The sequence below is a fragment of the Rattus norvegicus genome, chromosome 1 (assembly GCF_021556685.1).
Source record: "Rattus norvegicus strain SHRSP/BbbUtx chromosome 1, alternate assembly SHRSP_T2T, whole genome shotgun sequence".
NCBI classification, from domain to species: Eukaryota; Metazoa; Chordata; class Mammalia; order Rodentia; family Muridae; genus Rattus; species Rattus norvegicus.
Genome location: NC_141534.1, coordinates 118,639,369 through 118,653,327, shown reverse-complemented (window position 1 = coordinate 118,653,327; position 13,959 = coordinate 118,639,369). Strand labels below are relative to the sequence as shown.

At 40.0% G+C, this 13,959-nt stretch overlaps 1 protein-coding gene across 4 annotated transcripts in view; it reads right to left on the bottom strand.

Annotated features, from left to right (window-relative positions):
* Nucleotides 1-853: 853 nt before the first annotated feature.
* Nucleotides 854-13,959, bottom strand: part of Oca2 (OCA2 melanosomal transmembrane protein) — a 322,662-nt gene continuing 309,556 nt past the window's right edge. For 3 of the 4 annotated variants that reach the window (XM_087654839.1, XM_087654913.1, XM_087654893.1), the window contains exon 23: nt 854-1,142. In XM_087654839.1, coding sequence (XP_087510965.1) covers nt 1,058-1,142 — 85 coding nt within the window. In that variant the 3' untranslated portion in view covers nt 854-1,057. 4 annotated transcript variants of the gene reach the window in all.

Here is a 13,959-nt window from a genome sequence, read left to right as displayed (position 1 = left end):
TTTGCAGGAAAGCTACATCTACCTGAGAGTGTCAGCGACAGAAAATAGAATTAGAAAAGTCTCCTAAATTGCACTTCAGTGCTCTAAGCTCCTTGAGCCTTTTTAAATGAGAAGCTCTTTCATGTAAAGTCCCTGATGGGCACCCTCATGTCTCATGGTTAGACATAGACAACTTAGCACTCAGTAATGCCTCTGGGCACAACCAATGCACTGACAACCAAAGTAGAAAGACATCAATGGAGGGGCAGGCTCCCTCTGGCTCTTTGCTTTCAGTCTTTCTGTCTGACATGAGATGGTACTTGAAGAACCACACCTACAGATGTTACTGGAACATCTGGAGCTTCACAGGGAGAGCAGAGACAAGCATATTGATCAAGCTTCAATGTAATTGATGTAAACAGCACGTGTCATTTTCAAAATGGAAAATTACAGTTCTAAGCCATTACTATAAAAATGCTACTTAAAAGATACTTTCTCTAGGCTTATAAATATTAATTTTAAAGTGTTACAAAAAAAGTAAAAGTGGATGAAATGCAGGTTGATGTAATTGAAAATACTATGGCAAATAAATTACAAAATCTTATATCAAGGGCTACTTTATTTTTTAAATACACAAAATCTTTTCTTAACACTCATCTGTCTCTTCCAAGAAAAAGACATATTAAAGGGATATGAAAACTGAATGCTAACTATTTCAACATGTAGGGTGATTACATTAAGAAAAACTGTGTACCTTAGAAATGACAATTAAAAGGGACAGCTATTTAGATAGGCTTGCAAATTTCTTATATAGAATTACATGAAATATTTTTAAAATATACATTATTTTCTGCTGGAAATCTTGGTAAGTTGATTTGTATTTTTTTTTTTTTTGGTCTACAGGGAGATGTGGTTTCCCATCATCCACCTAAACAATACTGTTATTGCCAAAGCTTTACATGGACATGACATACATGGGAAACTCATCTTTTTCTTCTTCAGAGGTGCTGTGGGGAAATCTTCCACCCGGTGCTGTTGATAATCATGTTTCTGTTGGTCTGCAAATGACGGCTAGCAGTTAATTCCATCCCACCACAACATGAGCAATCAGGAGATAGCACATCCCAATGGTGCAGGACATGAGCATCATGGGGAAGCCCAACCTGAAAAACAGAGAGACAGTTATGGTCTCTGGTATCTGGAGAGAACTAAGAGATACAGACACTTTATATGTTATGTCACTCAAAAGAATGTGGCCCCAGAATCTTTATGTAAGGAAAACTTGATTTTTCTTTTATTATTGATTATTTTATTTATTTACATTTCAAATGTTATCCCCCTTCCCAGTTTCCCCTCCACAAGCCTCCTCCTCCCTCCCCCTCCTCCTGCCTCTGTAAGGGTGCTCCCCCACCTGCCCACCCACTCCTGCCTTAGTGGCCTAGAATTTTGTTATTCTGAGTCATCTAACCTCTACAGGACCAAGCGGCTCCCCTCCCAGTGATTCCAGATAAGGCCATCCATGGCTACATATATAGCTGAAGCCATGAGTCCTCCATGTAATCTTTAGTTGGTGGTTTAGTCCCTGAGAATATTGGGGGGTGATTGGTTGATATTATTGTTCTTCCTATGAGGTTGCAAACCCCTTCAGCTCCTACAGTCCTTGCCCTAACTTCCCCATTGTGGGTTCCTGCACTCAGTCCGATGTTTTGACTGTGTATATCCTCATCTGTATTGGTCCAGCTCTCCAGAGCCTCTCAGGGAACAGATATACTAGACACCTGTCAGTAAGCACTTCTTGGCATCAGCAATTGTGTCTGGGTTTGGTATCAGCAGAAGGGATGGATCTCTAGGTGAGGCAGTCTCTAGGTGGCCTTTCCTTCATTTTCTGCCTCACTCTTTGTCTCTGTATTTCCTAACATTTGATAACAAGAGGAATTCTGAATTAATATTTTTGAGGTGGGTGTTTGGCCCCATACCTCAACTGAGGACCATGTCTATCTACAAGTTCTATCTCCCCTTTGTTGGGCATTTTGGCTAATGTCCTCCCTCCTGGGTTCTGGAAACCTCTTGGGTCCATGGCATCTGGAACTTTCTAGTGGCTACCTTCCCCACTGCTACATACCTACTTTCAAATTCCTAAACCTCTATACTTCTCCCCCATCTCCTCCAATATCTGAACTAACCCCCCTTTTTCTCTTCTGCTCCTCTCTCCCACCCAGATCCCTCTCTCCCTCTACTTCGCAGAGATTATCATTCAGTTTGTAAATATTTTTGCCATAATTTCTATGGCTAGGTCCTGGCAACCAGACTAGATTGGTGAAGGAATGAAGAAAGGATAGGCATACAGACACACAGACTCTGCTCACCAGCAGTGTATTTCTTTTTTACATCTGAATATAGGAGATAGGTTTATTGTATGCAGCTGAATGTGGATACGGGTTTATTGTATGTGCTTGAACAAGAAGGTTGGTTCAGCTACTCTTAGTAGAAGTCTCCTGAATGTAGTCTAAGAAGTGATGGAGCTGTGATGTTTTTACCCTATTTCGGATGTTCCATTAAATCTTCAAAGTTTTAAGGTATGACTGTGTATCTCTAGATTCTATGTGGCCCATGGTTTATACCCAATGCTCAGAATTACATGTGCACCACTCCCTTTGCCTGTTCCCTTATTTGACATGTGAGTTCCCTGCAGTTGGGTGTCCCTGTTTGGGTGCCACTTTTCTGACCTGCTCAGCTTAGGGACTGGTCCAACTGGGGCCACAGGGAATGAAGAAAGGATAGACACACAGAGACACTTAAAGGTCAGGTAGGCTGTATGCTCTGATGGAGACACACCAGCAGTTCTCTGGAAACTCAGTGTGTGTATTTTATACATCTAAATCCATGAGGTAGGTTTCTGTATACAACTAAATGAGGAGGTACTTTTACTGTATACAGCTAAAAAAGGAGGCAGGTGGGTTTAGATCATCTCAGTGGGAAACCTCTATAAGGGAGGAGGAAGCTGGGATCTACATTTTCTGTACACACTGTCAACATCCACATATGTCTAGGGGAAGGTTTTGCCATTCAGAGAAGGCTCTGCCATTTCCACAAGTCTGGGCACTGTGCTGTATTCATTTCAACAATACATATTTGCTCAAGACTCTGTCAACTCCTCACAAATTTTACACAGTGCTACTATTTAAATCTCTGGCACAGCACTTGTCTGGCATGTGTAAAAATCTAGGCTCAATTTCATCATCCCTCTCTCTCAGAAAATAACCTCTGGATGTTTCCATCAGTTGTGTCAAGTTGCAGTTGTCACTCTTAGACTTCCAAAGGAAGTCACATTTCCATCAACTCATAAAGTCTCTTTCACTTAAATCAAGGGAGATTAGAAAGGTAGGATTGAGCAATAAGGCCACCTCTTGCCTGAAGAAGATAACAGACAGCATGGCTTTCTTTAGCATTTGGTGAGGTACAAATGGGATGTTTGGTTAAGTATTCAACTATTTATGAAGGCTAATATGAGGAGTCATGAGTTCTCATCTAGAAATCTTTTAGAACAGGTGGGCCCTCAACTAACCACTGCTCCTGCTTCTCAATGCAGACATCTGACCAATACCATGTGACAGGGTTCAAGAGTGCATAAAGCAAGAGAAAGCCTTCATGGTTATTGAAGTTCTTTCTGGTTTAACAAACACTATGACTAAAGACAACTTAGTTAGAAAGTGTTTATTTTATCTTGCAGGCTACACTTCATCAGCAAAGGAATCTGAAGCAGGAACTCACGTGAGAAGATTTAAGCTGAAACCTAAATGGAAGAACACTATTTATTTGTTTATTCCCTCTAACTTTCTCAGATATCTTTTTTATATAGCCTAGGCCTGCTTGCCCACCTAGTGATATTGCTCCTACAGAGGTCTAGGTCTCCCTACATCAATTGGGAATCAAGAAAGTGCCCTCACAGACATGCTCACAACAGACTGATAAAGGAAATTCCTCAGCTAAGGCTCCCTTCCCCCAAATGTCTCTAGTCTGTGTCAAATTGAGTAGTAAAATCCACATCTTGTCAACTTGACACACAAACACACACAATTTGCCTCATAGGTTCAGATTGCACTCCACATCACCCTTGTCCTTGGTAGTTGGTCCATGGTCCTGTCATCTCCAATATCCCAAAGACTCCATTGTAAGTGAACTATGCATCCACCAATGGCCTCACCTAGGCTAAGTTTAGGAACTCAAACCCTGCCATATAGTGGCAAGCCTTAGCTGTTCTCCATGACCCCTTCATGCTTTCTAACTCTTGTTTTCTAATTCTTCTGTCATATATTACATCCTGACTACTGTTTCCCCTTCCTCATCTTCCCCTAGTCTCTGCACCTGCAACTCTTCTCTCCCCAAGCTCCAACACCCACCACCACCCCTCATAAAGGAGTAGTCCTCCCAGGGACATCAACCAAACACAAGCTACAATAAGACCAGGCATATACTATCACAAAAAGGCTGGACAAGGCAACCCAGTAGGAAAAAGGGTCCCATGAATAGGAAAAAAGTCAAGGACAGCCTCTGCTCCCACTGTTAGGATTAGAACAACAAGCTACACTATAACATATATGTAGAGGACCTACATCAGACCTATACAGACTCCCTAACCTATGAGTCCCCATAAGTGCCAGGTTTTGTGAGCCATGCTCTCAAGGTGTGTTCCTGACCTCTCTGGTTCCTCTAATTCTTCCTTTTTCCTTCTTTGCAGAACACCCCAAACTCCACCTAATGTTTGTCTGTGGTACTCTGCATCTACTCTTGTCACTTGCTGGCCAAAGCCTCTCTGGTATATCTGATGCCCATTATACTAGGCTCCTATCCCAGAACATCCTGCAGGCATGACAACCAATAGGTTTGAGGTTTTGTGGCTGGGTTGGTGTTCCAATCCCTCCCCTCGAGGCCTTGCCTGGTTACAAAAGATGATCAGATCGAGCTCCTTGTTCCCTATACTGGGACTCTTTGCTAGGGTTAGTGTTTTAAATTCCATGAGGTTTCTATAACACTAGATTTCCACTTTGCCCCTGAAATGCTCCAATTTCATTCATTTTTCCCAATTTTCAATATTCCCCCTGACCACCCGATCCCTCCTGCTCCCAGTCTTCCCAAGACTGACCAAGCCTCAGTCTTCCAAAGAAACCTATGGTATTTCTCTTTCCAAGGTAGATCTTTCCATCCCTCCAATCCCCATTAAGGCCTCATTTTTGTTTAGCCTGTCTGGGGCTGTGTATTGGAGCATGATTGTCTTTTATTTTCACAGCTAATATTCACTTATAAGTGAGTGCAAGCCATGTTGGTCTTTCTGAGTCTGGGTTACCTCACTCAGGACAATTTTTTTCTAGTTCCATCCATTCGCCAGCAAATTTCATGATGTCACTGTTTTTAACAGCTGAGTAGTACTCCATTGTGTAAACGAGATATATTTTCTTTATCCATTCTTCAGTTGAGGGATATCTATATTGTTTCCAGTTTCTGGCTATTATAATAAAGCTGCTATGTACATAGTGGAGCAAGTACCATTGTGGTATGGGGGAATATCCTTTGGGTACATGACCAAAAGTGATATATCTAGGTCTTCAGGTAGACCAATTTCCAATTTTCTGAGAAACTGTCATATTGACTTCCAAAGTGATTGCATTCCCAACAGCAGCATTGGAGTATTCTCCCTCCTTCCATCCTTGTCAGCAGGAGCTGTCATTTTTGTTCTTGTTGTTATTCCTAGCCATACTGATAGGCATAAGATGAAATCTCAAAATCATTTTGATTTACATACCCTGATGGCAAAGAATGTTAAACATTTTTTAAATATGTTTCTCAGACATTTGAGATTCTTCTGTTGAGAATTCTGTTTAGGTATGTACCCCATTCTCTTTCTTTATTGGATATTTTACTTATTTACATTTCAAATGTTACCTCTTTCCCAGTTGCCCCTCTCCCATCCACCCTCCCCCTGCTTCTATGAGGGTGAACCCTCACCCACTGACCCACTCTTGTCTCCCCATTGTGGCATTCCTGTACACTGGGGCATCGAGCCTTCACAGGACCAACGGCCTCTCCTCTCACTGACGCCCAACAAGGCCATCCTCTGCTACATATGTGGCTGGAGCCACATATGGTCCTTCCATGTGCACTCTTTAGTTGGTACTTTAGTCCTTGGGAACTCTGGAGGGTCTGGTTGGTTGATATTATTGTTCTTCCAATGGGGTTACAAATCCCTTCAGCTCCTTCAGTCCTTCCTCTAACTTCTCCATTGGGGACACCATGCTCAGTCCAATGGTTGACTGCAAGCATCTGCCTCTCCATTTGTCAAACTCAGCAGAGCATCTCAGGAGACAGCTATATCAGGCTACTGTCAACAAGCACTTCTTGGCATCTGCAATAGTGTCTGGGTTTAGTGCCTGTATATAGGATGGATCCCCAGGTGTGGCAATCTCTGGATGGCTTTTCCTTCAGTCTCTGTTCCACACTTTGTCTCCATATTTCCTCCTGTGTGTATTTTTGTTGCCTGTTCTAAGAAGGACTGAAGCATCCATGCTTTGATCTTTCTTCTTCTTGAGCTTCATGTGGTCTGTAAATTGTATCTTGGGTATTCCAAGCTATCACTTATCAGTGAATGCATACTATATGTGTCCTTTTGTGACTGGGTTACCTCACTCAGGATGATATTTTCTAGTTCATCCATTTGCCTATGAATTTCATGAAGTCATTGTTTGTAATAGCCAGCTGAATAGTACTCCATTGTGTAGATATACCACATTTTCTGTATCCATTCCTCTGTTGAAGGGTATCTGGGTTCTTTCCAGCTTCTGACTATTATAAATAAGGCTGCTATGAACATAGTGGAGCATGTGTCTTTGTTGTATGTTGGAGCACATTTTGGGTATATGCCCAGGAGTGGTATAGCTGGGTCCTCAAGTAGTACTACGTCCAACTTTCTGAGAAACCTCCAGACTGATTTCCAGAATGGTTGTACCAGTTTGCAATCCCACCAACAGTGGAGGAGTGTCCCTCTTTCTGCACATCCTTGCCAGCATCTGCTGTCATCTGAGTTTTTTTATCTTAGCCATTCTGACTGGTGTGAGGTGGAATCTCAGGGTTGTTTTGATTTGCATTTCCCTGATGACTAAGGATGTTGAATATTTCTGTAAGTGTTCCTCAACCATTTGATATTACTCAGTTGAGAATTCTTTGTTTAGTTTTGTATCCCATTTTTAATAGGATTATTTGGTTACCTGGAGTCTAACTTCTTGAGTTCTTTGTACATATTAGATATTAACCCTCTATTCAATATAGGATTGGTAAAGATCTTTTCCCAATCTGTTGGTTGCCATTTTGTCCTATTGACAGTGTCAATTTCAATTTTATGAGATCCCATTTGTCAATAGTCGATCTTAGACCCTGAGCCATTGGAGTTCTGTTCAGGAAGTTGTCTCCTGTGCCAATGCATTCAAGACTATTCCCCACTTTCTCCACTATCAGGTTTAGTGTATCTGGTTTTATGTTGAGGTCTTTGAACCACTTGGACTTGAGTTTTGTGCAGGGTGATAGATATGGATTTATTTGCACTCTTCTGTATACCAATGTCCTGTTAAACAGCAGCATTTGTTGAAAATGTTGTCTTATTTTTTCTGTTGTATATTTCTGACTTCTTTACCAAAAAATCAGGTGTCCATAGGTGTATTGATGTATGTCTGGTACTTCAATTCAATTCCATTGATAATGTGTCTGTTTTTATGCTGTTTTGGCAATTCTTAAACATTATTTACCAAACCCTGCTGCCAGCTTTATCTGCTGCCTTGGTCTTTTTAGACCACAGCTGACATAGAGGCGATGCACTTCCTAGATTTCATCTCAATAATGCTGACCTCTTGTGAAGCACAGCTGATTTTTCACACCAGTAGATGTATCCCTCATCCCAGTAAAGCAAGAGCAATTCTCTTCCAAATTCCACTTATAAATTATTTGATTACTTTTAATTTTTATGTGTGTTTTGCCTGCATGGTTGCCAAGCAGCACATGCATGCAGTGCTCATGGGAGCTAAACGAGAGCATAGGAGCCCCTGGAATTAGAGCTATAGAGATTGTTGTTAGCTGTTGACCAAAGAGCAACAAGTACTCATAAACATTAAGCCATCTCTTTGACCCCTTTCACTGGTTCTTAATTCAAATACATGCCACACTAACAACCCTGATAGTCTTCATTTCACTGTAAAAGTTCAGAAACCAGGTCTTCATTGTTTGCATTGCTCTCAACATTTTTATCTTCTAAGCTCACACTGAGCTCTGAATGCTCTGCTAATTTCCAAACCAATGTTCCAAATGTTTTTACAACCTTCCTCCCAGACAACTGTCTGCTCTGTCAGCACAGTACTACACTCAATTTCTATTCTTGTTTTCTTTCTGTTCTTGTTAGTTCTATACAGTGATGAACACCATATCCTAAATAACTTGAAGAAGAAAGGATTCATTTCATCTCACAGATTATAATCCACCATGAGAGATGCATAAGGAACTCAGGGCAGGCAACTGAAGCAGAAGAGCTGGTGGAAATTTGATTATTGGTCAATTTGTTTCTGGCTTTCTCAACTGTCTTTTTGAAATACAGTATAGAATCACTGGTGTAGGAAAGGTACCACCCACATTGATCCAGGTCCACTCACATCAATTAGCAATTAAGAAAATGTCCCCCGCTCCACAGGCATGCCCACCGGCCAATCCAAAGGAACAATTCTTCAATTAAATTTCTCCCTTCTCAGGTATCTCTAGTTTATGTCAAGCTGACAATAAAGACTAGACAGTATAGACAGGAACATGAAATGTTTTTGACAAGGGAAAAACCTAACCACACAACACAAAGGGGTCTGTTGGAAAATAGAATTTAATTATGGTATTCTCAAAAACTACTGAACAGACTTTTGGTTCTGAAGCAAGATAAAGAAGACATTTCTTCCTGTCAACATTCCCGTCCCAGCACAGCCAAGAATAAAGGAGAACCCTTGTGGTGAAAAGAACATAAACACCAAGGCAGCTGAGAGCTCAGTGGTAGAGCGCTTTCCTAGGAAGCGCAAGGCCCTAGGTTCGGTCCCCAGCTCCGGAAAAAAAAAAAAAAAGAACAACAACAAAAAAAAAATGGCATGGCAGTGAGTTGCCTTCCCCCACCCTCTATGTACCCTTCAGGGAAGCTGCTTCATGGGAAACTCAGCAGATTCCCAAAAGAAAAGGGTCCCCAGGAAAATCCTGCTATAGCCAGAGGAACAGTGAAGGGGAAATATAGGAATGCAGAAATCTTGTAAGTAGTAACTGCTGAGAAATAGGTAAATACTACAGAGAAGTTTTATTAACTAAATCTCCATTTTTCCTCTTTGGCAAAGGCCACAGAGAGAGCCAAGACTTCTACCTCTCAGGGCTGTGCAGAATTATCTGCCTGCGAAGTCAATGGAGAAGCTTGAGGAGCCTGGACTTCCATCCCTCCTTGGATGCAAAGAGGTCTGCAGCTTTCCAGCCGCATGGCTAGGAAGGGGAACTGCAAGAGGTAAGCAGTTTCTTGCTCTATAACCTGCCAGGTATGGTAGGCCATGCTCCTACCCAGTCAGCACAACAATAGGGATTGTCTGGAGAGAAAAACAATGCAGCCCTCCACTGGTAGAAATCCTGGGGGAGAGCAGAATGACTCCATTTAGTGGTAAAGTAAACTAGCTTTAGTAGAGGTCTAGCAAAACATGTAGGCTTCAAATGAACCTGCCCCATCCTCACCAGCACTGTTAGGGCCTTATTCGACTGAAGGTTTAAATAAGATACAGACACTTCTCCTCAAATGAGAAAAAACATTAACAGATGTTAGAATGATGTAGACCCTGAAACCATCCAACAGACATTTTGAAACAGCTATTATAAAAGACTACTTAGGAAGCAATTGCAAATACTTGAAACAATTGGAGAAAAGTAGCTTCAGCAAAGCAGCAGCTCATAAACAGTTGGGTTTGGTGACTTTGGAGTAAAAATGGAATGACTCCAAGACAAAGCTAACTGATGAGCAAAGTAACGTAAGAGAACATGTACCAAAAGATTCGCAAACTTGATGTCTCAAAAAGAGAACAGAATATCACTGAGAGAAAAGCAAACTGTAAAGATATAAAGTACAAATCCTCAGGGCCCCACATGGCAAAGATCTAACATGTGTCACTGGAAGGACAATGAGGGAAGAGGGGGAAATGGTATTCAAAGAAGTAACAACTGAAATTCACCGCTCCTCAAAAGAATGTCATTCTAAAATGGTAGTTCTTAGCCTATGGGTTGGGCCCTCTTTTGGTGGTTGAACAACTCTTTCACGGGGGTGGGGGACACATCATTGGAAATCAGAGATATTTACATTGCAATTCATAACAGTAGCAAAATTACAGTTATGAAGTAGCAGTGAAAATGTTTATGGTTGGGGGTCACCATATCATGAGGAATGGTATTAAAGGATCAAAGCATTAGGAAGGATGAGAACCACTTCTCTAAAGACTTAAGCACGGGATCCTTTTCTAGGTGCTAGCTATAGGCAGAGGTGATTTTCTCATCAGAAACCAGCAAGTCAACAGAAAGCAGCACACATTTCCGTATCTGTTACAAATCCCATTCATGAATGAAGAAAAGCAGAAAGGGCATAGATGACAAGAATGTTCCTGAAAGGGTTCTTCAAACATTAGGAGACCATGCAAGAAGAACCCGTGACCAGGAAGAAAAACAAAAGAAATAGTTAAACACAATAGTCCTTCTTTTTTTCAGTCTTCAAGTGACATTGAGTTGTTGAAGGAAAAAAGAATGTAAGTAGCCAGAAAGGAGTTTAAGCATTTAACAACATAGAAACCATGCAGGTTTGATATGGTGGATGTACTAATTAACATGATTTCATCATCACGGGATGCATATACTCATGACCACATAAAGATGCTCAATTTATGTCAATTAAAGATCAAACAAAATTAGTCTCAGGATGAATTTGCCTGGTATACACTTGGCCCTGGATTCAATCTTCAGATATATATATATATATATATATATATATATATATATATCAGAAATGATATTAAAATATCATTGCTCTGTCTGATGTGATTCTCAAGGGATATACAGGAATATTTAGGACAATTGAGTCATAGATGGGAACACCAAGAGATTTAAGGAGAGTCAGATTTTCACATGCCCCAGGAAAATCAACAGAAGGCAAAAATAAGAGAGCACATATGAACACTACCAATCACTAACTGCGTTAGGAGTGAAAAGCCTAAATGTGTTTATTAAAAACATGCATTATACAGTGGCATTTAAAAGTCCTACATTCTATACATATGGAATTCACTTCAACTATAATGGTATGAATTGACTGAAAATAAGAGGATATAGAAGAGAAAGCATTAAACCAAAAGAAAAAGAGTGGCTATGTTCATATCCCATAAACTGTAATTAAAGCAAGGAAATTTTGTGAGGAAGTCACAGAAATGGTGACTAAAAGGTTGCTACAAGTTAAATTCACTCCAAAGATAACAAAATATTTCATGTCAGTGCTTACACCACAGCCCATGGTGCCTGCTTTGGTCATACATTACTAGGTAAAGAGGAATGATGTATATTGCTGGAGCATCTGATCTACCAAGAACAGTTCTAAATAAGCATTCTACAAACAGAAGACCCAGAAGCACATCAGATAAATACTGACAAGACCAACAGGCAAGAATGGCAAATATGTCCATAGATTACAGGATGCCATCCCTTCATTAAACTTGAACATGTATAGCAGTACAACTTACAAGAAATCAAACAAGACTATGGCACAAAGTATCCTCCAACAGTCAGACATTATTAGTACAGTACTGGTACATTATTGGGTACATTTTACCCAGTAAAAGCAGGCTAGCTATTTTTTTTTGAGCATCCACAAAGAATTTACCAAGATAGAGCATATTCTAAGCCATAAAATAAACCTCTCAAGATTTAAAATAATGTAGAATTTGGATTATATACAATTAATTAGTAGAAATGTAAAAAAAAAAACAAAAAAAACATGTCCAAATAGTCAAGAAACATGCTTTAAAATAGACCACATGCATACAATTCTTTACAGAGAAAAAAATTAAAAAAGTAGAAATAAATGAAAATACTTCATATCACAAACTGAGAGGGAGTTTATAGAACTGAAATGTTCAGGTTTTTAAAATCCCAAATATCATATGTAAGATTCTTATTTAAAGAAATAAAAAGAACTGGAACAAAAACCCAAACCAAGCAAAAGGAAGTAATAAAGATGAGAACATAAATACACAAAGTTAAAAAGAGAAAAATAGTAGAAGAACCTGAGGCAAGCAAGAGTTGACTTTTAAAATACATCTATGAAACCCAATACCAGCTAAACACCTGGCATAGCACACAAAGGACAGACATAAGCAGTCATGGTCGGCAGAGCAGGGAAAATCACACACCCTGGACTCTTGGTATGTGCACGTGCTGCACACTCAAGGAAGGAAGAAGATTAGTTCACTGTCGGCCTTTTTAAAATTAAGTTTGATGCTACAGATCTTCAAAACAGCGTGGTGAAGCTTCCATAGGCCACAGGGATCGGAGAGTTCCATACAACATTTAAAATATACAAATTCTGCAAATATACTTCCAGAAGGCATAGGAGGGAATAGAACTTTTGAACTCACTTGTGAGCAAAAGTGTGTGGAAGAACCTGCCAACACAAAATGGACCCCACACTTTTTTGTTTTGGTTTTTGTTTCAGTTTTTGTTCAGGTACTTTGTTGTCTTGCTGGTTGTTGAGTTTGACTCTTGTTTTTGCTTTTCATGTGGGGAGGGGAAGAATGGAGAGAGAAGAGACAGACAGGGAGTGAGAAAGCAGAACATGAAGTTGGGTAAGTAGTGAGGTGGGGAGGATCTAGGAGGAATTGAGGATGGGTACAAAAAGTGACCAAAGTACATGGCATGTAAAAGTGTAAATAAGTAAATAAGCAAAATATTTTCTAAAAGACATAAAGATGAAAACGGGAGGAATAAGACATGCCGTTTAGCAGATGACATCATAATTTATTCAGAAAATCTATAGAAAAGCAAAGAACAAACAAAAATCAACTCATAAAAATAATCAGGAAACAATGGATTCAGAAGAACTACAAATATAATTTTCTCTGTATGACCAACGAATACATGGAAATTGAAATTAAAAGCTCTATATCAATTAACATCACTCCAAAGAGCCTTAAATATGTAGTGGCAGTACAGTGCTGTTACTGGTTCTACAGTATAACCTGCAAACACACTGATTCCCTCAACATCATTCTGCTTGCTCAAAATTTCTTTGACTATCTGAGTTCTTTTATGTATCCATGTGAATTTTATTTTATTTTTTCTATTTCTGTGAAGAATGACAATTGGAATTTTGACAAGGATTGTATGAAATACCTCCTTTCGGTAGAAGAGCCATTTTCAAAATATTAATTTTCTCAGTCCATAAGCAATATCTTAGTGTTACTATTGCTGTGATGAAACACTACCACCAAAGAAATTTGGGAGGAAAGAGTTTATTCAGCTTACACTTCAACAGTATTGTTCATCAATGAAGGAAGTGAGGGCAGGAACTCAAACAGGGCAGCATCCTGGAGGTAGGAGCTGATACAGAAATCATGGAAGGGTGATGCTTACTGACTTGCTCAGCCTCCTTTCTTATAGAACCCAGCATCACCAGCCCAAGGATGGTACTTCTCACAATAGGCTGGTCCCTCCCCTATTAATTGCCAATTAAGAAATTTCTCTTATGGAGAAATTTTCTCAAATAAAGTTTCCATCTTTCAGATAACTTTCTCTTGTGTCAAGTTGCCATAAGACTAGCCAGGACAAAACGGCAACCAACAGATTGGGAAAAGATCTTTACCAATCCTACAACTGATAGAGTGCTAATATCCAAAATATACAAAG